The 26,115-nt window shown below is 39.8% G+C and overlaps 1 protein-coding gene across 1 annotated transcript in view; it reads right to left on the reverse strand.

Annotated features, from left to right (window-relative positions):
* The window catches only part of LOC139216193 (neural-cadherin), a 241,800-nt gene that overhangs the window by 26,018 nt on the left and 189,667 nt on the right, over nt 1-26,115 (reverse strand). Inside the window, exons 28-33 of the mRNA XM_070847299.1 lie at nt 24,523-24,650; nt 20,756-20,883; nt 20,171-20,294; nt 14,575-14,755; nt 12,877-13,043; nt 2,850-3,114 (exon numbers count right to left, since the gene is read on the reverse strand). Coding sequence (XP_070703400.1) covers nt 2,850-3,114; nt 12,877-13,043; nt 14,575-14,755; nt 20,171-20,294; nt 20,756-20,883; nt 24,523-24,650 — 993 coding nt within the window. The remainder of the gene's footprint in view (nt 1-2,849; nt 3,115-12,876; nt 13,044-14,574; nt 14,756-20,170; nt 20,295-20,755; nt 20,884-24,522; nt 24,651-26,115) is intronic.

Here is a 26,115-nt window from a genome sequence, read left to right on the forward strand (position 1 = left end):
GTAGCTATCTTCTCAACGGACTCTCAGAAAGAAACTGGATAAAATGTATTTCCCACAATGTCAAACTAGACAACAGACAACTGAAAAATGCACACGCGACAAAGGTTTTGTGTGTGTCAGAGTATCACATCTCCTTTAAATTTTGATTTTGTGTGTATGTAGGTGCCCGTTCATAGGTGCATGTGTGCAGGCAGGGCAGGTGGGTGCACTGAAACATTATGAAGATGAAATGTGTTAAAGATAAAATAAAGATCCATAGCCATTAAACTGTCATATCAATCATTCAATAACACACAAAACGCCATAATTCTCCTTTGATAAGAGAGCCTATGAATAGATAAAACTGACCTATTTCTGGTAGCACTTTTCAGGAGGAATACTTGTTTAACTGTCTCACATGCCCCGAATGACGCACCACCCTTTTCGCTTTACCTTGTAACACATCAAACACATCACATCTATTTCGTCTCACACAAACACACACACGCACACAGAGGTTATATACAGTGCAGCCTGAGTGGTGTTTTCTACGGTGCAGAGCAAACCATTTCAGTACCATTTTGCCATTGTATGATCAGTTTTCCATTGAAAGGGACACTGAGGAAGATTTATCCTGTTGTGTCTCACAACCTTTCTCCCACTCAATGCAGAAAATGTTTACTTCTAACAATTCAACCCATTATTCATCTGCCTGAGATTTTAAAGGATTACTCTCTTGAATGATGAGTGAAAAGATCACTGATTTTGATCCTCCTTTGAAAAAATGAATCAAACAGTGCTGTTCTGTACAAAATCATTGAAAAACTAGTCCTTGACAAAAGCCCCATGCTGAAAACAAGCAGGACAAGCCATTAGAAGTAATAATAAAAAAAGCATCTAGTAACTTTTTGTGTGACACTCTTTTCTTTTCAAATTATTCAGAGAAAACACTGCTGTAATCTTTTGCCACATCTGTGTATCTTTATTTACAACCTTTGCCTTTCAGTGCCTTTCATTTTTTTTTTACTATTGAACTATTGAACATTTTGCTTATCAGCTGTACTGCCAATCAGAATCAGCTTTATTTGCCAAATACATCTCCATTTTCTCCATCGCTCTCATGTACTTATAAGATATAGACATAAAGTAAAAACAAGCCTAAACATTTAATTCCACAGATGTAAATATACATAGAAAAGTAGATGTGTAGATAACAACATTTACAATTCTGATCAAGGAGGCAACAGTGCAGTGATGCAGAGTGCTCCTGAAGTCCACTGTCACAGCTTCAGGTTATTCTGACCACCAGATGTTCAGCAAATAAGCCACCGTTGTGTCGGCTGCAAACTTCAGGAGTAAAAATGAACTAATTGTGGGCGGGAAGATTCCTTTGCCTCTAATGTGTCTTGCAAATCCAAAACAGAGCTGCTGCTCCACCAACTAAAAGCTCTTTTGATGAACAAAGGTAGAAAAAAGTTTGACCAGTGGGTAGTCAGGGGGTTACAAGTTCCTTCCTGCTAAATGTGATCAGAGAGGAAGAGCTTAAGAATGAACAAATAAACAAAAAGAGAAAAAGCACCAGAGAAGGCAGGAATCTCTTGGACTCATGACATTTCATGATAACCTATTGTATAGAAAAAAAAACCTCCAGCCCTCAGGGGCAGATAGAAACTTCAGTAGTTATTACCACTACACAAGTTCAAAGCATTGTAATCTGTGAGGGTCGTTCACACCTTGATATCACTGAGGGCTGTCCTGTCAAGATGACGGTATTCATGTTAAAGTCAGTTTACAATGAGGTTTTTCTCTAGAAGCCACCGTAGGTCAAATTGCCCAGTAAAAACCAGGTGCTGCATAGATGATAGATATCTTGGCTTTCCTGTGTATTATACATGTTCACTGGCTGTAACGCTAGATTGACTTTTGAACACCTAATTCACAAATCCAAGTAGAAATCAGCCTTCCCAGTTCTTCTGTGCTTGCAGTTTTCTTACCATTGCCCTTCCAAGCTCTGCCACCTTCTTTTCTTTTCAATGTGCTTGGGGCATGTGTAACCGCATATGAGCGGAGGGCTTTTAAAAAAAAAAAAAAGTATTTCTTTCCTTTTCTTACATTCTAAACTTTACTTTCAAAGCTTTATTTTACAAAAGGACCCCCATTTAAGAGCGAACACTATCAGCTGTGAATATCGTTGGTAGAGAAAATAATAAACGGATAAAAGCAGCGACTTAACAGAGGTGCTTACTTTAGTGTTTGTAAAATCAAGTAAATAATCAGTGTAAACATAATTTCACAAATGAATGTTTTCATGAAGACACTGATCAAAAAATCGGTGCATATTTTACACGTGTTACTTATACAGATGTGACCTAAGATAACATCAAAGCACATGAACTAGAAGGGAGAACAAAGTGAAACAGCAGGTGTCCACATCTGATAAAATCAGACTTGGGTTGCTCAAAATCCAGTTTGAGGAAGTTTTTTTAGTTAGAATTGTCAGCATATGGCCAAGAGGCTGCTGAATCACTGGTATCATTTTGTGCTATAGGACATAAAAACATTTGACTTATTGTCAGTTTAACAAGTTGTCCTTCAGCCTCTAGCTGCTCCAGCTGCTCCCATACAGACTTACTTGACATCTCCCAGATGTGAATACAAAGTGACCTATACTGACACTGTCATATGTCAAATTCACCAAAACCTTCCCCTTTGCTGTTCTTAACACCTGATGCCAGAACAATCCATTGATGCTCAGAGAAAAACCGACCACCACAGAAAAGCTTGCAATGTATTCAAGAAAAACTCTTAAGCCTAACTCCGATAAACACTTGCAAATGTTGTCATGTCATAAATGTGCTGTTATCACCTACCCTGGAAGCTCTTGTTGATTCCGGAGGGGAAAGTGTTTCCGAGCATCACCACAGTGGGGTCAATGATGATTTCTCGGCTTCTGCCCCGCAATCCTGTGAGCTCCCTCTGGCCTCCACCGCCATCCAGTCGCAGCGTCATCTCATTGTCATGTCGATCCAGCAAGACCTCATGCCATTCACCGTTGTCAAGGCGATATGTGGGCAGGGTTAGGTTGTAGTCCCCGTCACCAAGGTTGTAGAAAACAGAGAGGAGGCCTTGGAAGATCTTCAATTGGGAAAAGAGGACATTTACTATGAGGTTTACAATTTGAGCTTAACTTTGACTTCAGGTGTTTGCTCTGGAATTGAAGGGGAAAAAAAAAACTTTTTTAGAGCCAACTTTCACTCACAGTGGCCACATATTGGAATGTTGCTTGGTACCACAAATACTAATAAAAGCAAATACTTGAAAGTAATTAGTGAAGACGTGAATGGATTTTTACAATTAATAGGTCAAGGACTTTAAAAAGCAGTCAAAATCATTTTTAAATGCTTCAACAACAATTAAAATGAAAATGTTAAAAACCTACACTTGCCAGCAGAATCAAATTGTTTGTTGATTCCCAACCTTTCAACCTTTATTTCATTAAAATACATTTCCTGTTCCAAATACTTACTGCCTTTTTAACAGGGATGTGATAAAGGCAATGAAGTATTCCCAGAATAGATATGAGATTACAATTAACTAACTATTTGTATAGTAATGTCTTCCTTGGCACTGTGGAGCTGTAGAGCCGAGTATGCACCAGTCGTTGAGTCGATGGTGTTATTCCAGTGACACCCATTGACTCCTTCATAGAATGTTTTTGTTTGAACAAACCATGTGGCTACCTGTCTGAAGGGGCTAATAGCACACTTCATGCCCACACTCAATATCTGCATAATCACTTATCACATTGTAAAATCTGCAAACTGCAACAGTCATATCTCCCTAAGAATGCAGGCTTGTCAGTTTACCAAACTAAACCTGTAAGCCTAGCCAGCTTTGGCTAAGCATGTCGACTGGCATTGTGTTGTATGCTAAGTGTGTGGCCTAGCATGGAGATTCTGCAATACTAAAACAAAGTGGGTGAGAAAATTTGACCAGTCCTGCCTGAACCAAACATATGCATCATAAATTGGCAATGAATAATAAACCATTTCTCATGAATCTCACAATACACAGGTCAGCACAGATCATCACTGTATTTAGCAAAATGCAAAAACTGAGTAGTAATCACACAGTTAAACAAAAAACTAGACCATGATGCTACGATGTTCCCTGTGGCTGTGGTGAAGCACGGACCGTGCATTCTCTAATACTGCACTTTTGTCCAGTATTTGAGAGGAGAAAAGGACCTTGCAGGAGAAAGGACCAAGCCTTTGTTCGTCAGCAAGGGTGAAGCTGTCATAGAATGGATGTGAATAGTGAATGGCTTCTGGTACTAAATGTATCCAAAACTACATTTGAAGTCTCTTTGCAGAAACCTGCTTTCCTGGGATTACCCACAGATCTCCCAACAGGCAGCAGGATGCACCCTACGTACCAAATGTGTTTTTGATGCTACAAACTAAATGACATTCAAGTTCTTTGTTTTGAGACAGTGGAAGTCTCAGCAGCGCACATCTCAAAACCTCAGCAAAAATAAAAAAAATAATAAAAATCTATGTGGACAGACACCACTGAGCGTAAATGGGAAAATATGTTGAACTGACTTGGGTCCAAGTCTTAGGTTTTAAAGCTAATGGGGATCAGCAGAAAGAAAAGATTTTACTTGGTTAGTAAAAGAGTGGATCAATAGGCCAATTTGGCCAAAAAGCCAGATCAACTCCCTGGAGTTTAGCAAACATTGGGAAAATGAAACAGTAAACATTTCTACAATTTGATGATCATGTAATTTCTAGTAAACCTTCTTTGTATTGAACATATATAACTAGAAACACCCCAAATCATATTTTTTATTGTTCATACACTACAACTAAAAATATGAACACCCTCCCACTGCCATCGTCTCTACCCCAGAGGTTCATCTGCTGAGCATTATGTTTTCCTGTACTATGATCATTGTCATTTGTGCTGCTGCACAAGTTCTGAATTAAGCACTGTTCTGGTAAAGCTGACATTTTAACTTGTGGTTGCAGAAACTGCAAGTCCAGCTCCAGAAAAAAACTCTTGTTGCGGAAAAATGCCTTGTGAGGAAGTGACGTACGGTGTGGGGACAGCGAGGAAAGGGAGAGAGACGGAGAAAGGAAGAAAGAATCTATTGATGAAAAGTGAGAACGAGGGAGAAAAAGTACTTTTCTCATGTTTACACAACAAGCTGCTTCCCTCCGCCCTCAGATCTTGAGATGAAAATGGCTCCATTTTGGCTTGGCTGTGATGCTAACACGTCTATCACAGAACCATTTTTATTTAAAACAAATCCAGGAGCCTGTGTGTGTGTGTGTGTGTGTGACTGAGATAGAGTGTGAGTGAAAGGGCGAGAGAGAATAAGTCCGAAGAGCGTTTTAAGAGGGATGTGGTGGTGGGTGGGTCGTCCTCATTTCAATTTCAAACTGTTTCCTCCATGTGTCCCACTGAGCATAATTTTCTCCCCTCCATCTTCCTCTGCCACTGCTGCCACATAAACAGAGGACTGAGATGAGAAGGGCAGGGAAACAGACAGAGAGAGAGAGATGTGAGGAGAAAGGAGAAGTGGGTGGCTACCATTACGCTCCCACTCCACCTTGACATAATAAAGACAAACCAAGTTTTTGGGAGGAGAAATTTGTCAAAAAAAGACAAAGCAACCATCATTTGTCAGCTCTCGCTGTACCTCTCTACTGGTTTCCCTGCCTTCCCTCTATTGTCATTTGCCACATCAAACCCCTCTCCTCCACCAGTCTTTCCATTTTCCATTCCTCGCTTGCTCCCTCTCCCCTTGAAGCAGTTGGGTAAAGTGCTGGACAACTCCAAGATTGTTTCGCTGGAGAACCCTGACTCATTTCAAGACTCTGTGATGAAGTATTAATTATATTTGGAATCCACTGGGGCAGTGCTTTTTAACCAGACGCACTCACAGCCACCTGATTTTACCCCCAATTAAAGCTGAGCAGAGCAGAGCAATTTGCCTCCTGCCTGGCTCCCTGGGTGGTGTGTGAGTGTTCAACGGTGTGTGTGTTTTTGCAGGAGCCTCAGACACTAGGTGTGTATGAAGGTGTGTGACTCCACTTTTGAGTAAACAGTCCCACTGCAGGGACAGTTTTGTTCCCCCAGATGCTTTCCATGATAGACTGGTCTCAGTGCTGCAGTGCAGACATCTGCAGATGATGTGTTAATCTATCCCCTTCTCATGATTAAATAATGGTGTGCAAATGCAGATTATGTGCATATATGACTGGCTTATGCATTTTTCCTTCACCTTAAATTATACTGGGACACGAAACCAAACACTAAGCTCATTACTAGCAATACTCGCTTCACGTTCATAGTATTACTCACTTTCCTCACCCATATTTTCCCACCTCTCGAGATCTGACCTGCTATCCACTGATTTAAAAACTGTAAATTGACTCTGTTGAGCAAATGGCAGTGCTTTGATTTCTTACCAGCCTAAACGCAGATGAGTGCTCCGGCTAATGTCCATCAGGAAGCATTACCACGTGCCTGTTTAAGGAAGGTTTCAGAAGATTTATGAATAATTTCCTGGTAAGATCTATATAAGCTGGTGCCAATTATAGGACTCGTTGAGACAGTGTTCCTTAAATGAGATCAAATTTAAACTCAAGCACTGAATATTTCTTATTTTTTTCTAAACTTGGGAATTAAATGCTTGCCTGTTGACAGCCTTTTAAATGTTTTGCGTGTTCAGTTGACCTGCTGTACACTGGCTAGTTTTGTCCTTTCTGTCATTCTTCAAAATATCTGTTTGTCATTTTGCAGCCAAGGTAATCTGCCTTATAAAAATAAATGAGCCAAATAAAGTGAACCTAATGAAGCAGTTAAAGAGCAAAGTGACTTCTTGCCCAGCGCGATTTTAATGACTTATCTTAATTAATGAATTTGTAGTCATCAGCACTAGCCAAGCAGCAGCCATAGCCTGCTACTATTTTGTGTGTTCAAAACAGCACAGTGGATGGCTTCCTCAGTGTGTTAATGCAATCCAGTACAACTGTACTGACATTAAGTCTACTTTTATGATGCCTGTTATTTTAAGTTTTTTGTTCATTTAATTCTATTTTTTCATCAAGGTCATAGCTACTGGTTGTGTTGTACCACGCTGGGTTTTATTCAGATGCATTTCTAATATTCACATTTTTGAGAAGGTGCATGTTAGTTTGTCTAGCTTATGATGAAACTCTGGCAGCCACATCTGTAAATCCTGTTACTATGCTGCTTAATGAGTCAATATCAATTTAGCTAAAGGCAACCCAACCAACCACTTACAGTTGCTAGTGACCCTAGTTGGCTTCCTGCTTGTGATTGCTGCCACTTACTAATAATGTACTGTGGTTAGCTTAGCATGTTGCTCCTGCATCAGCTGTGCACTCCAATTGAGGACAGCCACTAAAAAGCATTTATTACTGCCCTTACAGAACATATTAACGATTTGATTAACAGGGATGCTTATGCTGATTTTTCCCTTTTTGTTTGCATGACAAAAGTAAGATACAAACATAATCAATACATGTAGTTTTTCAGTTTAGAAAAATAATTGCTCATGATGTCAAAACTACATACTCTGATATATAAACACACACACACACTGACTTCTATCACTATCTGTGAAATTAAGAATCAAACTGAACAGTAAGCTCCTCTGTCCTCTCCTGTGCTTTTCAATAATATTTTCCAATGTTCTCCAGTAATAAGTCTCTAATAATAAAGTTTATTGTGTTTCTGTCTAATCATCCTCTGCCTGGAATATGTACAAATATATGAAAAAAAAGCAGCAGCAGAAGAGGACACAGGGACATCACAGCCTAGATGGATTCTTGGCCATTTGGTTAAGCTGATGTCCAAACTGAGTTAATAATGAAGCTTATGAGCAATATTTCTACATAATGAATTTTTGTTTTGATTCAAAGTTTCCTTGTCTAAATGAATGATAATTAAATTTTTTCCAAAGTATCTATCGATACCGGGGTAATGCTAATCACACTTTGATATTACATTTTACCCATCCTGATGCCAGCATATTGTCTTCATGACAAAGGAAACTGAAAAATAATGAAGGGAGGACAGACGAGATGAACTGAAGGTGGCACAAAAGTGAGATGAAGGAAGCAGAATTGAGGCAAGAAGCAACGATGGAGAAACAAGCGCACGAGATGGGTCCAAAGGAACTGAGATAATGAAAAGAAAAGTGCAGCTTTACATAGCTGAGAGGCAATATTGACTTTGTTTTGCACCAGTAAACCTCAGCATTCTACTTGACAGGACATCCCAATACCTACGTAGTCTAAAAGTTAAAATATAGATTTCTAACATTTTGAAATGTAATAATATTGTAATTTTGATCCTAATTGAAATCTCCACCGATACAGTCTGTCTGTAATGTTAAGGGCACTCCAGTAGTTTATATTTTGGTCAGTTCCACCTTACTGCAACCAGCCTTTCTTTTGTAAAGAGATACCCTTCATTTCCCGGCCTGGCCTCCAGGAAACACATGAACTTATTGTTTTCAGTGAGATTGAGAGCTGCAGTCTTTCCAGTTTCCAGACTTAAGCTGCAAAGATGAAAGAACACCGAGCTTGTGGTTGAATGATGTCAATAAGTTTAGATTGTCCAATATGATTGACCTGGTTGTTAGCACTGCTCCTGGTGTCCACATCTGTCAGGCAGCACCTAGTGGGAGGCTGAAATATTCACCGTAATAGCTGGAATAACAGCTTGAAATGAGAACACAGCATGATATTAAATGAAATGAAAAGGGTCGTGGAGTTTTAGTGTTCCTGTGAAATAATAATGATCAGTAATGTATGGGTTCTGCTGTAGATTCTTTACGTAAGGGGAAACATATGCAAAATGCACTTTTCAATGTCTATTCAACATACATGTGTCCCTTGTGTGCCTAGTAACCCTCAAGCTATGAGAAACATCAATACTGTCTTATTCGCTCTTTCTCTCCATCTTTTAGTAAATGTGTGTGAAGGTGCTCTGTTTGGATATGGCCCTGCTTGTGATGTCACACGCAGGAACTCTTGAACATGCGACCTCCCTCAGCCCTTCCGCTGGAAACCAAAAATCCACCGTGATGTCCGCCACTGCTGTTATCTCGCTAATATTAGCTCTCGTATCGTCGAACAACGACAAAGTCACGAGCAAAGCGCGCAAATTGCTCTGCTGCAAAAACCCAGACAGCTGTCTTCACGTCACCCCACCATCTGTGAGAGTGAAGTTCAAGGAGATTAAATTTATATTAGATGAACTGTGATGGCAAAAGCCTTCACAGCGCCTGCAAAACACGACTGTTGTGTGTGGTCTAAGTGATTATATCACAGTTGTATTTGATGTTATGGTTTGCCCTGTACTAGGGCTGCTGAATATTTTTCAATTAAGCATTTTGTCTGAAAAATATCAGAAAAATGGCACAATTTCACAGAGCCCAGGATGATATCTTCAAATGTCTTTTCTTTATCTAACAGTCACAAATATATTTAATTTGCTATCAAAGAACTGTAAGAACATATTTTATTGGCAACAACTCCACAACAACTCGACCTTTCCACTCCACTTTTAAACACTTTTAACTGGGTAAAATAGAAAATGAAACACTGACCAAGAGCAAGAATATGTGCTGGATAAAAGTATTCTCCTATTCTCATTCAGGCGGCTTATCTTAGTGTTATTTGACCTTTAACGGCTTTGTCGCAGCTGTTTCCAGGCAAGAAAAGGGAGACAACACAGGACAAACATTCCATTCCCATATGCGCTGTGTCTTTGAGCATGAATACTTAAAGTGCACATTAGGCTTCACAAATAAAAATAAAAGGCTAATATGCAAAATACTTTGGAGCCAACCATGAAGATTGTAAACATATACAATGGGGAGACTTTGCTGAGAGTGAAAATGTGCAAGAAGGCCAAACATTTTCCCAACTTGCTCTTACAGGAAAAGACAGCATTCCTACTCCAACATTTCAGTCCCTATCAAATGGATTTCTCCACCCCCCAAGTATACTGCCGGTGTAACACCGTGTTCTGTGAGCTGTCAGATTCTGTGACCTGTAGCGGTGCAACAACCACCTGACCTTAAGGTAATGTTAAGTGCATAATGCATGAGGTAAATCTGTTATTTATTGGGGTTACATTTGCTGAATAATAAAGCAGAATTAATATTATTTCCACTGAGCTGTTTCACTTCTGCAGCTGCAGGGACAGGCCCGCTCCCCTTGCAAGAAGCGAAGAGGAAAAACTCCAGAGGACAGGGTTGATGAATGTCACAGAGCCGGGACAAAATATGTGACGAAGGCCCTGCACCAAGGAGAGTAGATCCTCTGTGGTTTCAGTATGATACTGTGTGAAATAAAAATGAAGAAATGTTTTCATTCCACACCAGCCAAACCACCTATAAACAATTCTGTCCCCATCTCTGTTGGCTGCTGGTGTTATTAGTGATGATGATGAGGATGAAGACGATGAGGTGGAGATTTAAGATGGGTAGGATCGTGAAACAAAATAGCAGAATGTTATATTACAAGCCTAGAATTAATTATTTGCCTGTATTCATTTGTTTTTTCTTCCCCGTGTCCCTTTAGGAGCTCTGAAGTTGTAAAATCTGTCGCAGCACAATCTGAAATCTGTTTCCGCTTTGTTCCTGTTGTATGAACGCCTGAGTGACAAATTAAAGGAAAAAGCTCATAGGGGAGTATTGAGCCACCTAACACCTCATCTCTCAAACTCTATTGGATGACAGTCTAACTCATCTGTTCAAAATCTCCAATAGGTGTTCAGTTGGGTCGAGATCCGGTGACTGTAAAGGTCACAGTATATGCTGATCCGCATCAGTTTCATAGTCATCAGACCTTCAGTGAGCCCCTGTAGCCTGTATGAGCTTCTGCGATTCTTATTTTGCTTAACTAATTTTTTCTGATTTTTTTTCATTTGATATGTCGCTCATAGCTTTTCCATTTATCGCCCATGCTCATCCATCCAGAACAGGGCTGTGATCTACTGCCACATATGATCTCCCAGTTCAATGATGAATATGAAATGCGTTGAAAGCCTGAAAGCTAGTAAGTTGCCATTATTATGTTATTACATGTACTCCTCCCGAAGGTTTAAAATGAACCTTAATAGGTAAGGAGTAGCTCTTGAGCTAATCCCAGTACATTTGCACTGATTTTAATTCACGTGCACTACCGCCTACAATGTGTATCAACAATTAGCCAAATAAACCCTAACAATCAGGTCTAACTGTACGTGGCATTAAAGAGCTGCAGAATGCCCCCATTTAGGGCATTATCTCCAATGTACCCATTGTGTCGGGGAGATTTCATCCTCATAAGGACTGTAACTGCAGTATGTACAAACCCACACAAAGTGATGCAATCAGTAATCCAAGGGGGGAAAAGTAGTTTAGAACAAAGAAAATGTGATATCTTTCTCTAACCGTGTTGTTGGGATGCCAGTCACACACAAACAGCAGAAACAAAGAGCTCCTCACATTGTGGGTTTGCAGCCAGCCAAGAGTAACGCATACTAATTCCTTCCTCTGATTAAAAGCAAACAAAACTATTACAGTGAAATTTACAATCCTAGAAGGCAAAATGGTTATTTTTCTATCCAAGAACATTGCATTGTTTCCAGTGTTTCTTACTGAAGGGGGGCTACTTCATCAGATTATCGACATTTTCATGCTGTCTGCACTCAGAAATAAATGCACTATTTCTGCTGCATAAATGATGTGAACCCACTCCCCATGTGGCTGTGCTGAGGGAGCACTATAGCATTCAAGAGGAAATGTAGGAACGGGTGGATGGGCAGGAGAGACAGATGGATGACAGACAGGGATCAGAGGAGAGGTTGTACTGTGACAGCAGCTGTGGTACGGATAATCATCATCATTTTAGACAGTGATGGTTGATCAATACCTGTGGCCACAGTGTGGGGTGAAAAATAGCAAGAGGACTGGGAATGTTTTGCATAATCCCAGACAGTGAGTCACTGGAAGAAAGGCTGAGAAAAAACTAAACAAAAAACGGAAGCCAATTCTGCTAACACACATTGTGCCTTTTGTGTCGTATCATTTCTATTTTCAACACATTATATAAGAAGCACCATTTTCCTGAGCGATGAGTTTCACCAACATATCAAGTTAACTTCACACTGGGAGCGTATTTATTACAGTTTAGTAGATCATTGTAATTTTAAAGAATTTAACTGTATAATTCAAATAAAACTCAATCTTAATATCCAAGATAAGTAAAAGAATAGTTAAATATTTTGAAGAATGCTCTAATTTGCTTAAAGTGACATAAAATCTGTGCAGTAAATACAGAGCTGGACTCGGGGCATTTAGCTTTGCTTACCATATAGACTGGGGGAAGCAGCTAGTCCACAGGATCTAGCACTCTGGTTCTGTTGCACTGAACAGCCCATAAATAAAGGCTTTCATGTATATTTATTAGTAAATTTGCTTCAAATATGTGAGCTGCTCGTGCAAAAATAGGCCTTGACGTAAAACGATAGCAGAGCATGTGTGAGACGCTCTGGATGTATGTTGTTCGTTTATACATTACAGTTGAAACGAAGACATAAAAATAAAACACCAGTTTGTGGTATTAAAAGATTACTCATTCCTCTGAGTTTTTATAGTCCATAGTTTGCTATTTATTTGTCACCGCAAATAGACCCCGGATAGACAGACAGCTGATGCTAGAAACATCCATCAGTTCTTCCTATAATATAGGATGAACACCAAGCTGAGGGCAAAGGAGACGCCGATGACAGGTGTTGAAATAACATAAACAAGACAACATCTTCCATTACATGACATGCACGCTCACACTCACAGAGCAGCCTTACCTCTAGTCGTATGTATTCACTCTGTTCCTTTGAGATTAGATTGAGGATCGTGCTGCTGTGTTTGCGGGTTCGAACCAGGATTTGTACCCATGTCCTCCGGGCTGGCAGCGGAGATGCCAGCTGGTAGTGCACGTGACTGTGTCCATCAAAGGAGTACTCTGAGACCTCTGGTGTTGGTACACACACACATAAGTCAGTAAGATAGAGCTATGATTGAGAATAAATTCAATTAATTTTAAATGCATGACTTAACATTTAATACCGTTGGAGGTTGCTTCAATCCAGAGAGAAGTGACCTCAAGTAACTTCAACTAAATCAGTTTCACAAGTCCCTAAATTCCACCCGTATGCAGAGAGCTGGTGGCAGGACAGAATATGTAAAATACACAAGATAGAATATGTATGTGTGGTTTAGCTTGCTTGGTTCTTCTTTCTTAGACCCCTGTTCCCAGAAGTGGATTTGTGCATGCCAGGCAGACTAAACCAAGCACACCTAAAATGTTTTCAAAGCCATTCTTCCATCTCATAGCATATGCAAGTTAAATTTTCTTCTATCGCTTCCACACCTCTTCCTCTTTGTCTCTCTTCCATTTGACTTTGGCAAAGTTGAGCGGTTCATGAGATCCTGCTTGAAGGCGACGTCAAATTGCTGAATTTTGGTTTCCTCTTGGCATTCAATATGCAACTGATCAGCCATGACTTCTCAAAACTACCTCCTCTATTTTACTGCAAGGCCACAGAGCGATTGGTCTGGGATTTGCAGATATAATCCATGATAATCTAACCTAATTATAAACTAACCCAACTCATAACCTAACTCACAGATAGGTTCTGGGTAGACTAGTGTGGTGAGCTAAACTTGCAGCTATAGGGATATTCATTACATCCCCTTTAACTAAAAACGTAAGAATTATATTTTCTTTCCGCTACGTAGATCTGCTACAGATCTGCTCTTTCTTACTGATATACCTGATATTACCATGCATTTTAGCAAGTAGAACATATACATATAACATATAAAAATAAAATAAAGCAAAACTACATCAATGAAGATACAGAAACATAGTCAATGAATGTCACAACTGTTGAACAGCCAGTAATGGGCTTTACAAGGTAACATAATGTGGAAAATGACTGTAGGACAGCCTTGAGTGAACAACGCTGCATTCAGACCAACTTCTGCTGTTTAACTGGTGGTTATCAAAACAAAAGATAGAATAAATATCGGCGTAATTGCTTTCATAGCAGTGAAATCTTTCCTGATAGTAGTCTTAACACACTCAGAAGAGTGGTGACAAGAAGTAAAGGGGAGATGCAACAGTTCACAGATGTATCCCTTTAATGCAGGGGTGTCAAACTCATTTTAGTTCAGGGGCCACTTGCAGCCCAATTTGATCTCCAGTGGGCCGGACCAGTAAAATCAAAGCGTAATAACATTTAAATAACGACAACTCAACATGTTTCCCTTTGTTTTAGTGCAAAAAAGTACAAGTACATTCTGAAAACGTTCATATTTAATGAACTCTCTTTTTACAAAGCATCATGAACGACCTGAAACTTGTCTTCCCTGTAATTTTTACACTTTGCAAAGTCGTCCCGCGGGCCGGACTGGATCCTCTGGCGGGCCGGTTTTGGCCCGCGGGCCGTATGTTTTGACACCCCTGCTTTAATGTATCAGTCAAAAGAAGTTTGGCTTACCTTCTTCACACTGGTGTCCTGTGTACCCTGGCACACACTGGCAGCTGAAGGAGCCCCACTCGCCATGACAGCGACCCCGGTGGCCACAGGATGGATATCCCATGTTGACACAGCTGCTATCGGTGGTCAGGCAGCCTGGGGAGCTGGACTGCGAATCGGCCGGGGAGCCCAGATCGTACAGCTGAATGGAGGAGATACAGGAGAGGAGATGGAGGGGTTGTGAAAAGTAGAGAAGATGAGAGGAGAAGAAAGAAATGATAAGAAGTGGAGGAATGAGATGGGGATATGAGGAGAAATGAGAAGGGAACAGATGGGAGATGAAAAAAGAGGAAAGGGAAACATGTAAGTATAAAAAGGGAACAAAAGGAAGGAAAAGTGGGGAAGAGGTGAGTGAAGTTGAAACAAGAATATGGGAAGTGGTTGCCAATAAGTAAGTAAGTAGTAGTGACAGAAGATAGAAAGGCAGCACTGCAGAAATGGGATTGAGGAAGACCCAGGACGGACAGGTAAGGGGTACGTAGCCAAAGGGGGAGTCAGTGTTTCAAAAGAAGAAAATAAGCCAAACAGAATAAAAAGGGAAGAATGCAGGAACGAAACTATCAAATTTGTTGAAGGGCACGAGCTCAGGGTACTCTGTGGCCTTCTCTTCTCTTCCACTTTCATCTCCTCACTCTCTCCGACTCTCTCTTCCCACAGTGATGAAGCGAAACACTGGACCGATCTTCTAACGGGCAAACAGCATGGCAGACAGCTTAGAAAGCTGAAAGGACGGGGGAACCTTGAACGGCTAAATTTGTGTCCCTCACAAAAGCATGCCATAAAAGACATTAATGTGTTCAATCTCCTCACTGCCTAAAGGGGACTTTATTAGTTCTGTTGGTGCTGTGGCGAGGACGTAGGAATACAAAGGATCGTATAAACTGACAGTGAGTCATGCCGCCAGCGAGCTGCTGATTGGCTCTGACCTCCAGCAAAGAGGCATCTTATTGGTTGCTGACCTTTAAAAGTCCTGTTTTCTGAGTTTGGACTGATCATGCTGATTGCTAAGAACTCTAACAAAGACATTAGCAATCGATGGCTGGAAGACATATTTTGGTGTCTGTAATTGATTTGACTGTGCATCTGTGTCACTGGTGTGTGTGTGTGTGTGTGAGCAAAACACTTGGACCGATATAGGAGTTGAATGCAAAAATACATCTGCTTCTGCTTGAATTACAAATTGTGGTTTCAGCTGAGAGATCTGTCATACCCCCATGCAGAGACGCATGCAAGCTGCGCTGTTTGCTGAGATTCATTTCAGGTGTTGAGTCTAAAAATGTCCACAGGAAGTGAAAACCAAATTGTCGACCAAAGCACGAAGTATACAGCTGTATAGAGCGAGTGTGCTGTGCAGTGAAGAGGAGGTGATATGATGGACTGTGACAAAGAGAAATTAACTTTAATGTCAGACTGAAAGACCACAGAAGCCGCCAGAAAACCCTGAGCGCTCCCTGGCATGTGCGTGGCCAAAAACTTTAACTCAATTTTACACTTAAATGTGATTGATGAACCTCACATACCAAATTCATGGAACTTGGATGTGTTTGAGGTCAGGGCTCTGGCTAGGCCGGTCTTCCACAACAAGCTCATTCTTTTAATGGACTCGGCTGGCTTTGTGCACAGGAACACTGTCATCGCCTTTTTAATTGCAGACACAAAGTTGGAGGCACTCTAATGTCAAAAAGAGCATTGTATTCTGTAGCATTAAGATTTCCCTGAATTGAAAATAAAGTTATATTCCTTTAGATTTTGGTTCCAGATGATGTGCTGATACCTGTTGTTACTGCTGGTTACACTAAGTAAAGGCTAAAACATATCATTTTGGTTTTGATATGATGGAAATAACAGCATGTTTCCGTATTCAGCTTTTTCCATTAAATTGTCATTTGTAGTTTTGGCATGACATCAGAAAGGTCTTTTTTTCTGAAACTGCTTCTAATGGACTCGTGGCTTTTTGAATGCTGGTAGCTTTCTGCCAAATGAATGTAATGTAATGCAATGTGTAGACCTCAATTTCCCTGAAAAACACAAGTAGCAGATTTGTCTCAACATTTATTGTAACAGAAAACTATACACGTTTTATTTATTTTTTTTTAATATTGGTCTAGAATGTTCCATATTGTCTGTTACAAGTCAAATCCTTTGCTTAGAGACATTGCTAATCCAACTGCAACTTCAAACTACTGGCATTCAAAAAGCCGTTAGTCCAACCCCTGTAAATGCAAACCTCCATACTGAAAAATGGAGTGACAGTTGTGTCAAAACCACAGAAAAACTTAAGTCAGTAATGCTGGACTGAGGGCTGAAGGGAGAAAGATGAGAAGCATAATGTCAGGACAAGGATGGAGAGTAAAAAACAGGGGATGGTGAATGACAGCTAGAGGGGAGAGACTCAACTCCAGAATAGAAACACAATTATAATATTATCTTTATCCACACACACACACACACTCTTTCCAAACTGACATGACTCTCGCTTCAGCAGGTTTAATGGAGGTGATATGGTGAGAGGTGACATGGTGAGATGACTCTCTGACACACACACACACACACACGCGCGATCAAGTCATATATATAGAAAAGCATAAAAGTTTTCAGTTACAGCAAGTGTGTGCATCAATGTCGATTACCTTTACTATGTCACAGGCACTCACACCTGAAGTGAAACAGATGATGTTCTCACAGCAACAAATGGGACACATTAGCACAATCTTTGATAATAACAACAATACCCCAAAAAAAATTTTAAAGAGAAAAATTCTACCATCATACAATGCCAAAACTTGTCCATCAACATTATTAATCATCAGTACGCCTACTGTTGCTTGCTCTTTGGAGATTTATTATCCTCATGTCCACCCACATGCATCATGCAGACTTCTCTCATTAGTACATAATGTTTGTGCAGCCTCCCGCTATGTCTCCAGCTAAGGTACACCGCATCAACTACAAGCCTTTAGCGTTGCAGCGGGAGAAACTTATTTCCTTTTACGTCCCTGCTCTTAAGATTCAACACCTTAACAGAGCTTTAAAGATCTGCCGAATGCATACAAATTAATTGTGTTTATGGAGGTAACAAGACCACAATAGTAACAGGTACGCTGACCCTAGAGTTCCCCTTTATGTCACACAGCAGACAATTATTAAGTCGTAAGTCATTCATTAGGTTCGGGTGGATTTTGTTTGTACTATTTGCATGAATTTTGAGTTATCTTTTGGCTTTATTCATAGTTTTGATTTGCTGTGCATGTTAATTTGCTTTGTATTATATTAGTATTAGGTTTATTTCATTTTCTTTATTATTACAATATGGGGGTATTTGGTGGGGGCAAGATTTAAAAAGCACTCAATTGCCATTATATTACTAACACAACACTTTGTGAAGGCAACTGACTTACAGTCATGTAGACATCCTGGTCTCATTAAACATATTCACCAATGCCTCCTACTTGTGTTGAAGTGTTGACGGATTTGACGTTTTAGGTAGGCGTGAAGAAATGCTGTAAAGTAAGAATGCTTTCAAAAATATAAAATTAATTGTTTATTCTTATCAATTTACAAAATGCAAAGTGAGCCAACAGAAGAAAAATCAAATCGATATTTGGTGGAACCAGCCTTTGCCTTCAAAGCAGCATCAGTTCTTCCAGGTACACTTGCACAAAGTCAGAGATTTTGAAGGATTATTAACTCCGAGGTGCAGATGTTTTAAATGCTCCTGCAGAGCACTGTTGTGCGGTCGACTTTGTTAATCTGCTGTTGGACTGAGAAGCTTTCACCTGTTGCAGACTTGTTGTTTGATGAGAAATGTTCTGGAGCTGCTGCTTGGCTTATCCTCCGATTACAACTTAAGGTTTGCCCTAAACAACCCACTGCCAGCCAGCCTTCAGTTTCTTTCCTTTAGTCATTACCAGTTTTCATTCATGCACATGCATGCTCACTTAATGCTAGAAAGTAATCCGGACACTTATAAAGAGCCGAATGCAAGGAAAAATCCAACAAATCAAATAACCACATTTCACATAACGTACTGTTTATTAGTCATTGCTGTGAACATTTTAGACATTGTCTAGAACAAAATCTTTTCAAACTACATCCACCAATATTATGGATGAGCCACTGTATAATTAAAGCCTCATATTGTATTACGTTTTATGTACAAGAATAATCCCAATTACTCTCCCACAAAGAACAGAACAGAGATGATGTGCACGTAGTATCGGCAAATGCCCTGTGTTGAGGTAGTGCAACTAATTTGGTGCATCTCTTGCAACAGATGTAGTTGTATCTGGCTGTATGCAATTAATTTTATCTTTCATTTGAGGGAATGTTATTTTAGACGAGGCTTTAGTTGTTTTTCACTGCAAGATATGGTTTAGATAAAAAATGCGACTCAGATTTAATTGAAGTCCTGGTCGGCTGCAGTAAAAAGCATTTCAGGGCTAATCATAGTTTTCAAACCCCACTTATGTTTAATAAGAGCATGCATTCATTCAAGATCCTCCGCTCGAACATTTGAGGAACTGGCTTTACTGAAAGCGTCCAGCAAGATCCTCTCCTACAGTAACAGCAGTTGCTCATTTCTCTTATCCAAACCAAATTAGTCACTGCTGCTGTGATCCATGTGGCTACAGGTACAACTATAGCAAAAACAACCTGTCAAAGTTTCTGTCGCCTCCTACGAAGGTGTCATAAAAAATGAGACTTACTGCTGCCCTCCCACTCACTTTCTTTGTATGGAGAATGCAAAAATGCCACGATCAGATCGCAAGCATGTCTAAATGCAGAGCACATTTTATACTAGGTGTAAATTAAAAAGACAATGTAATTGCCACTTTTGAACAGATGCAAGCAATATAAGAGTGAGACATACTCACTAGCAGAGTGAAGGAATGGTTATATCACTTCTAAAAGAGTTATAACATACATTCAGGAAACCCATATCTTACCTTATTAGGACCACAATCTGAAAAGAGCCTGGTGTTTATGTCTAAATACCTGTTATGTCTGGCAAGACTTGATAGTTTTGCGGTAGCAGGGGCAGCACTTCTCATTTAGTCAAAGGTTCATTTGATGCAAAGCTAAAACATGCAGCAGAAAATAAAGTTTTAGGCTTTAGAAGGCAGTGGGTTCACAAAAGACTATCATGCCTGAGGCCTGTGTTCATACAGAAATGATTTGGGTTTTGTTGGGGTTGGGCTGGGATTGTCACGGTTGAGCATGGAGTCCTTGACTTTTAAACTCCAACAGAGCAGCAGAGGGTTACTTGAAAGTCTTCGCTTAAAGTCAGTTTGGGCAGGAGTGGAAAGGTTCATATTCCATTTTACCCTTGGAGTGCACGTGTGTAATACTTGAAAGCGCTTTGAGGTTACAGTTAAAAGCATAAAAACCCTGCTTACATGGCACAAGGGTACTGTGAATGTTGAGACCTGTTATTAATCCGTTTATCAGCAAGAGTGCAGGTGCGAGTTTAAATATACTTGCATTCTGGTGTGCCAGTGGTTATGTGGTTATGTATAGGTGTGCACGTATGTCATTGTGGCATGTGTGAGTGTGTTACCTTGCTGTCCACGATGAGGTTGCGGATGCAGCCAGTGAAGTGTTTGTGCTGAAGCTGAGGGTAGATGTAAGGAATGTCCTCGTTCACACCGCCGAGCTGGAGCACGTGGCTCATGTTCAGGTGTCTAAAACATGAAAGTCCAAAGCAACAACGTGGAAGTGTCGACACGTTGGAAATACAAAAGATCTCATCACACCATTAATGGCATTTATGTAGCCATTGCTTTAGCTTTTACTATCATACGTCAGCCATGTGTCAGTTTATTTTGCTATGTCAACCATGTCTTGGTTAACGCATAAATCCTGATTATATATTTATTCAGGTTTTCATTAATTATTCGGTTTTTGCTCAAAGCCATCAATAAAAAAATGCAGTATAGCTCCCAGCTTACATCATTTGTTGAATCACCCCTTTCCCACCCTTCCAACTACATTCGAGGCGCCATTCATGTCAACATGATTCAAAATACCCAATGTTCAATTGTTAAAACCATTTTTGATTGGACATGATTCATAATCCATTTAAACTTTGATTTTTCTTTCTAAAAAAATATATGTATGTGTGCATTCATGCGTTTGTGTGTACCTGTCAGTGTTGGGTGTGACGCCCGTCACTTCGCAGGATGAGTGGTCCTCTGTGGTCAACCAGCTGCCCAGTCCCTCCATTTCCATTACCGCTGCTCCTGAACAGCGATCTAGTGTGAAACGCACTTCCTGAGGAGAACATAAAAACAAGGACATGCTGTACATAACTAGTGTTACCAGAGAAACCAAATGCATTAATAAACCCCCCTATTTCTCTGCATTATAATGAGGGAACCTCCTGTTGCTGTCAAGGGCTCTTTAAAAATTACCACTATAGCGGGTGCTGCCTCTCTGACTCACATTTCTACCATTAGTGCACATTACTCTGCTGCTGCCTGCTATAGGTCCTGTTAATGCAAAAACAAACAGCAAGACTTCATATCCAATAACATCACGTTCCAATAATTGTGCAATCTTCACAATTTTCATCAATTTAAAACTTAAGAAGAAGGGCGTTACACAGAATCCATGACAGCCTATTTCCAAATATATCTTCTGTAAATAGTACTGTAAACAAAAAAACACACACACACACGTTCATCTAATCTTTAATTTGGTTAATTCTCACATATACTGTACGTTTGACTTCAAAGGACAGCAAATGCTTTCATATTTGGTTCATTAGTCACCTTATTTGATATTTCCTGAAAAACTGGCACCAAAATCGATTTCTCTAGTGGATAAGATCAACCTGTGTATGTGCCAATGCTTTAGCATGCAGTTCCAGTCATTGGTACTGTGTTAACACACATCACCTTTGTATTGACTCTTTTCCAATTATGCGATAAAAGCTTTCATATGTGCTGCCAGAGTACAACCTTAGCTGTAATTTACAAATGTACGTTACAAATAAAGTTACAAGTACCAGCGTTGGAACTTCCTTATTCTAAATCTCTCGCTGTTTTTCCTGTCAGATTTGAAATGGATTTAGTAGAATCAGCAGCTGTATGAGGGAGCAGCACTTTGAAAGAAAGATTGAATGATTTTACATTAAGTTACATGGCAAAAAAAAGGCATCTTCCTAAACCAGAGTGGTCCATGACTGTAGGTGGGAGGGATATTAAAGGACAGTGAAGGGAGATGGATGAGAGAATATTATACAGTGCACATTGTTACACTGTTGGGTAATACAAAGGGTGTTCCCTAAGAGGGGTTTCCTTCCATCTACTGCAAAGTATAATTTGCCACGCCAAAATATGCCAATAAATTCACAACATTGACCTTACCAAGGTGTAGACATGCTTTTCACTCTTTAGACTAATATTACATCAATACTTTTAATGTCACTCAAAATCAGCATCGAGTGGAGGTACATGTGTTTTATTATTAGTATGATTATCATTATTCCCACAGTATATTGGTGCACGTTGCACATGTATGGCCACTGTTTTAGACAAAGCAAGGTAATTCTTAAGTTACGTGATATCTGATTCGTGGCTAAATGTTGTTGTATAACGTTAGAAAAAAAAATGCTGCTCATGGTTACACTCTTGGCTGCTGATTCGTACAGCAAATCTCCAGACAGCAGCTCTGTCTTTACTGCATCACATGGCAGCTTATCCAGACAGGTCACACAACCAGGTTGGATAAGCTGCTGTTGACTATTCAGGATGAATGAATAGATTCACATGTGATTTAGAATAATACCGCTGTGATGCTGAATAATCCCTGTTGTAATAAGAAAGGTCTCAATGCATTATTGTACTCATGCAATTCAGAATACAGCAGTTGTATTATCAAAAGTCTCAGAGCGTTCATGTATTCGTTCGGCTGCTTTCATTCTCAGTACTGAGCAAAACGTCTCCGTTCAATGCCTGAGTCAACGTGAAGCTCACCCTACAGCTGTTTTCTTCTTTTCTTTCAAAAGAATATGAACAAAATTGGCTTCTGTCTATATGAATGTGTGGTACTGAATTGAACAGTTTCGTAAAGAACACATATGAGTCTTTGCATAAACCGCACTCAGGTCCTTATCTATCTACACTGGAATCAATTCAGGTTTCACACCAACAATGTTACAGTGAGACAGTGAGGCTTGAAGCTTCTAGGCTCACTCATATCAAAACTTCTAAAAATAGGACCACTGACTATCTTCTTGATATTGAAGAGGGCCAAGACCTATCAGGTTGTGGCTCTGTGTGAGTCCTTGGTGGTGCAGAGCTGCAGGCGGTACTCAGTAAAATGAAGATTAGCTTAATTTCACTCAAATTGAATTAATTTGAAATGATCCTGGGCAGAGAATGTCAAAGGAGGGCTATTGCAGTCATTCATCTCCACTGTGCTCTCCTTTTGCGTTGTCCAGTACAGACAATTCTACAATACTAAGTAGGCTTGCATGGGGGCAAATGGATGATATTTGGAGTCCATGACAAAATAATTCTGAAACCACAGTTGTTACGTTACAACAGATTGAATATGTAAAATGTTAATTGTTCACAACAATGACAAGAATCACTAATAGATGGCACAGAATACAAAAATGTAGTTGTATGTATGTAACATGTTGTTAATAACTGGTACAATTATTGCTCCAAGATTGTGGAGCTCAGCAGGACATTTTGCTGTTACTCAACTCATCCAGGATGCCGTTATCCACGTGCAGCACATTTAAATCAATGGCAGAATGTATTTTATTGGGTGACTACCCAACTCAGCTAAGGTTTACAGTGATGTCCTGACAAGTGAGCATCAAAAATGGCCCAAGCCAGTTCACACAAATGATGAACAATACTTTGGATGCGTACAAACCAGGACATAAGCATTGCTGGATAATGTTATGTGTAATTTCAGGCATGTCACCCGCAAGATGTAAAATTTAACCACAGCGGCAACTTCTTTCTTGTATCTGATTCAGTAAGGCAAAAACATATCCGAGACACCAATATTCTTTTTGGGATATGTTAAGATGAGATGAAAAATGGAATAGTAGCCTAATAATGCATTTCATTCTCTCCTGGAAGGAAACACATTTCATCAGTAGGACACCAAAAACAATGCTACAGCGACAGAAACAATTTATAATTTTTCTGCATCACTGAAGTTGACCAAAGTTGAGTTGCCTTTTTCTGAGGCTGAAAATCTTTACATCTTGACTGGATTCAATTTTCGCTATGCATTTTGATGCATCTTGACCGTATCAAGAAGCTGGAGTTTTGTGCTACACACAATTTCCCATTATAAATGTAGCAGCCAAACCCAGACTCACCCTCAACTGCCTGCAGGCTGCACAAGTTGATGTCAAACTGAGGCCAAAGGTGTGGGTAGATGTTCATTAAGGGTAAAGCTGCCACTTCATCAAGTCACCACAGGTGCAGGTCAGCACCATAACAGTATTATGTTTGTGGTTTATTATTTTGCATCCACAAACATGTTCAGCACTAGTGTCCTCTGACATTTGTTTGCAAATGCCTCAATAAAACCTCAAAGGACATAAAGTATTTAGACATTTACAACACTTCTTGATGACAGCTCATGCGTAATCACTATTTAATTTCTTTCCTTGCATAAGTGTGTAAAAGGAATAAATGAAGCTGTTGATATGGATGATAAATTGCTAGCCGTCTTACACCTATTAAAAAGTCAAAGATTTTAATGCAGGAAAACATTTCTTGATTTTAGTGATGACACCGTGAAATTGCAAGACCAAAAAAAAGAAAAAAACAACAAACACAACAAGTTTTTCATCTGCCAGGATACCTCAGTGTGAATACACTTTAGCTTATTTGCTGAATAAATAGTGGTTGGTGTTAAGTAGGTGAAGCGGCTCACCTTGCTGTTGCTGCGGACATCCAGCCGATGCCACCGCCTGTCTGCCACGTTCACGTTGCCTGGCAACTGTAGCACCACAGTGCCAGAGCCATGGTTGATTTTCAAGGTAGGGGTCCCATCTATTAGCTCTAGATGAAAAAAGAGAGAGAGAGCGATAGAGAGAGAGAGAGAGAGAGAGAGAGAGAGAGAGAGAGTTAGTGAGCAATGAGATTACTTTGAAAACATTTGGTTTGAAGAGCTACAATCAACAGTGTTGGTTTGAAGCTGTTGACAACCAGTATTTGGTGCTGGTATTTCAAGAGATACTTTGCTGATTTTAAACTGGCTTTGTACCATTACAGTGTCGGTAGTAATTGCAAATAAACAATGGTTACCTTTTCTCCGTGTCGCCTGTACCACGCTTGTCATCCAGCTTGTTGTTGCAGGCAGACATTTAGCGGCTGCTGTTCCACTGAATGACTGACTTAACATTTAAGTCAGTTTTTCTGTTGAACAACAGGCCTTGAGCTGGTAAATGTCCGCAAGGTGATGCAACAATGAGCTGGATGACAAGCAGGGAGAAAAAACATTGTTCATTTGAATATACTACCGACAATGTAATGGTACAAAGCCAGTTGAAAAGTATTTGTTTAAGTCTCTAAAACAGAATTGGAACCATTGGAACTGATGCATACCAATAACTAAGGAGAGTATTAAGTGCCATATACTATAGAGTGCAGGGTGACAGTGTGGTACATAACTTGCCAAATTGCTAATATTGTCTCTATGTTAACTTTAATGAGGATTATTACAGCTAGTCGCTGTGATGTAGTTTTTTCCTCACATCTCATGGCAGTCAACAAACATCAGACAAAAGTTTTTACATTCTATTTTCTGACTTACTCAAATGGGAAATTAAAAGTTAATGAAGTGTTAAAGCCTGCTTGTGTGCTCGGCACCATATGAAAGAAATTATGGGAACGCATGTCGCACCATCCAGCACTGACAATCCATCATCACGCGTGCTGAATTTCAAAAGTTCACATAGGCACATAACATGGAACACTAAGCATATTTGTGTTTCTGTTCATATAGTGTGGTGACTGCAGCGACTTCTTACTTCATGCCACAGCAGCTTATATTTAGAGACACGATCAGAACTGAGACTCGCAACTTTCTAAATGTCGATTTCTGGATTCTATTCTGGCCAATCACTGAATTACTTTTAGTCCTCTAATGGTTTCCACAGATTGTCTAAATGTTCTTCTGGGTCTACTTTTATGAAGTCAAAAGGATAAAATGGGTGTAATTGTATTTTTCCTCCTGTTATTACCCATGAAAAGTCTGCTGCAGTCAGAAGCTGCGCTCACTAATGTAATTCATCATTTTGGTGTAATGACTGTTCCACCTTTTCATTAGTCCACACTCTATCATACTTGTAGCACTGAGGACAAAAAGTAAACTTTTGGCAAAGTCTTGTAGAGTGATGAATTTACATTCAAAACTGTGACTGCAATGGCTTCACAAAAAATATGTTGTAATTATGTTGTTTTGAAATTATGGCTTATGTCAAGACTGCAGTATGTCTCTGTTGGCTGTATTTTCAATTAGAAA

The sequence above is a fragment of the Pempheris klunzingeri genome, chromosome 1 (assembly GCF_042242105.1).
Source record: "Pempheris klunzingeri isolate RE-2024b chromosome 1, fPemKlu1.hap1, whole genome shotgun sequence".
In the NCBI taxonomy this organism is placed as follows: Eukaryota; Metazoa; Chordata; class Actinopteri; order Acropomatiformes; family Pempheridae; genus Pempheris; species Pempheris klunzingeri.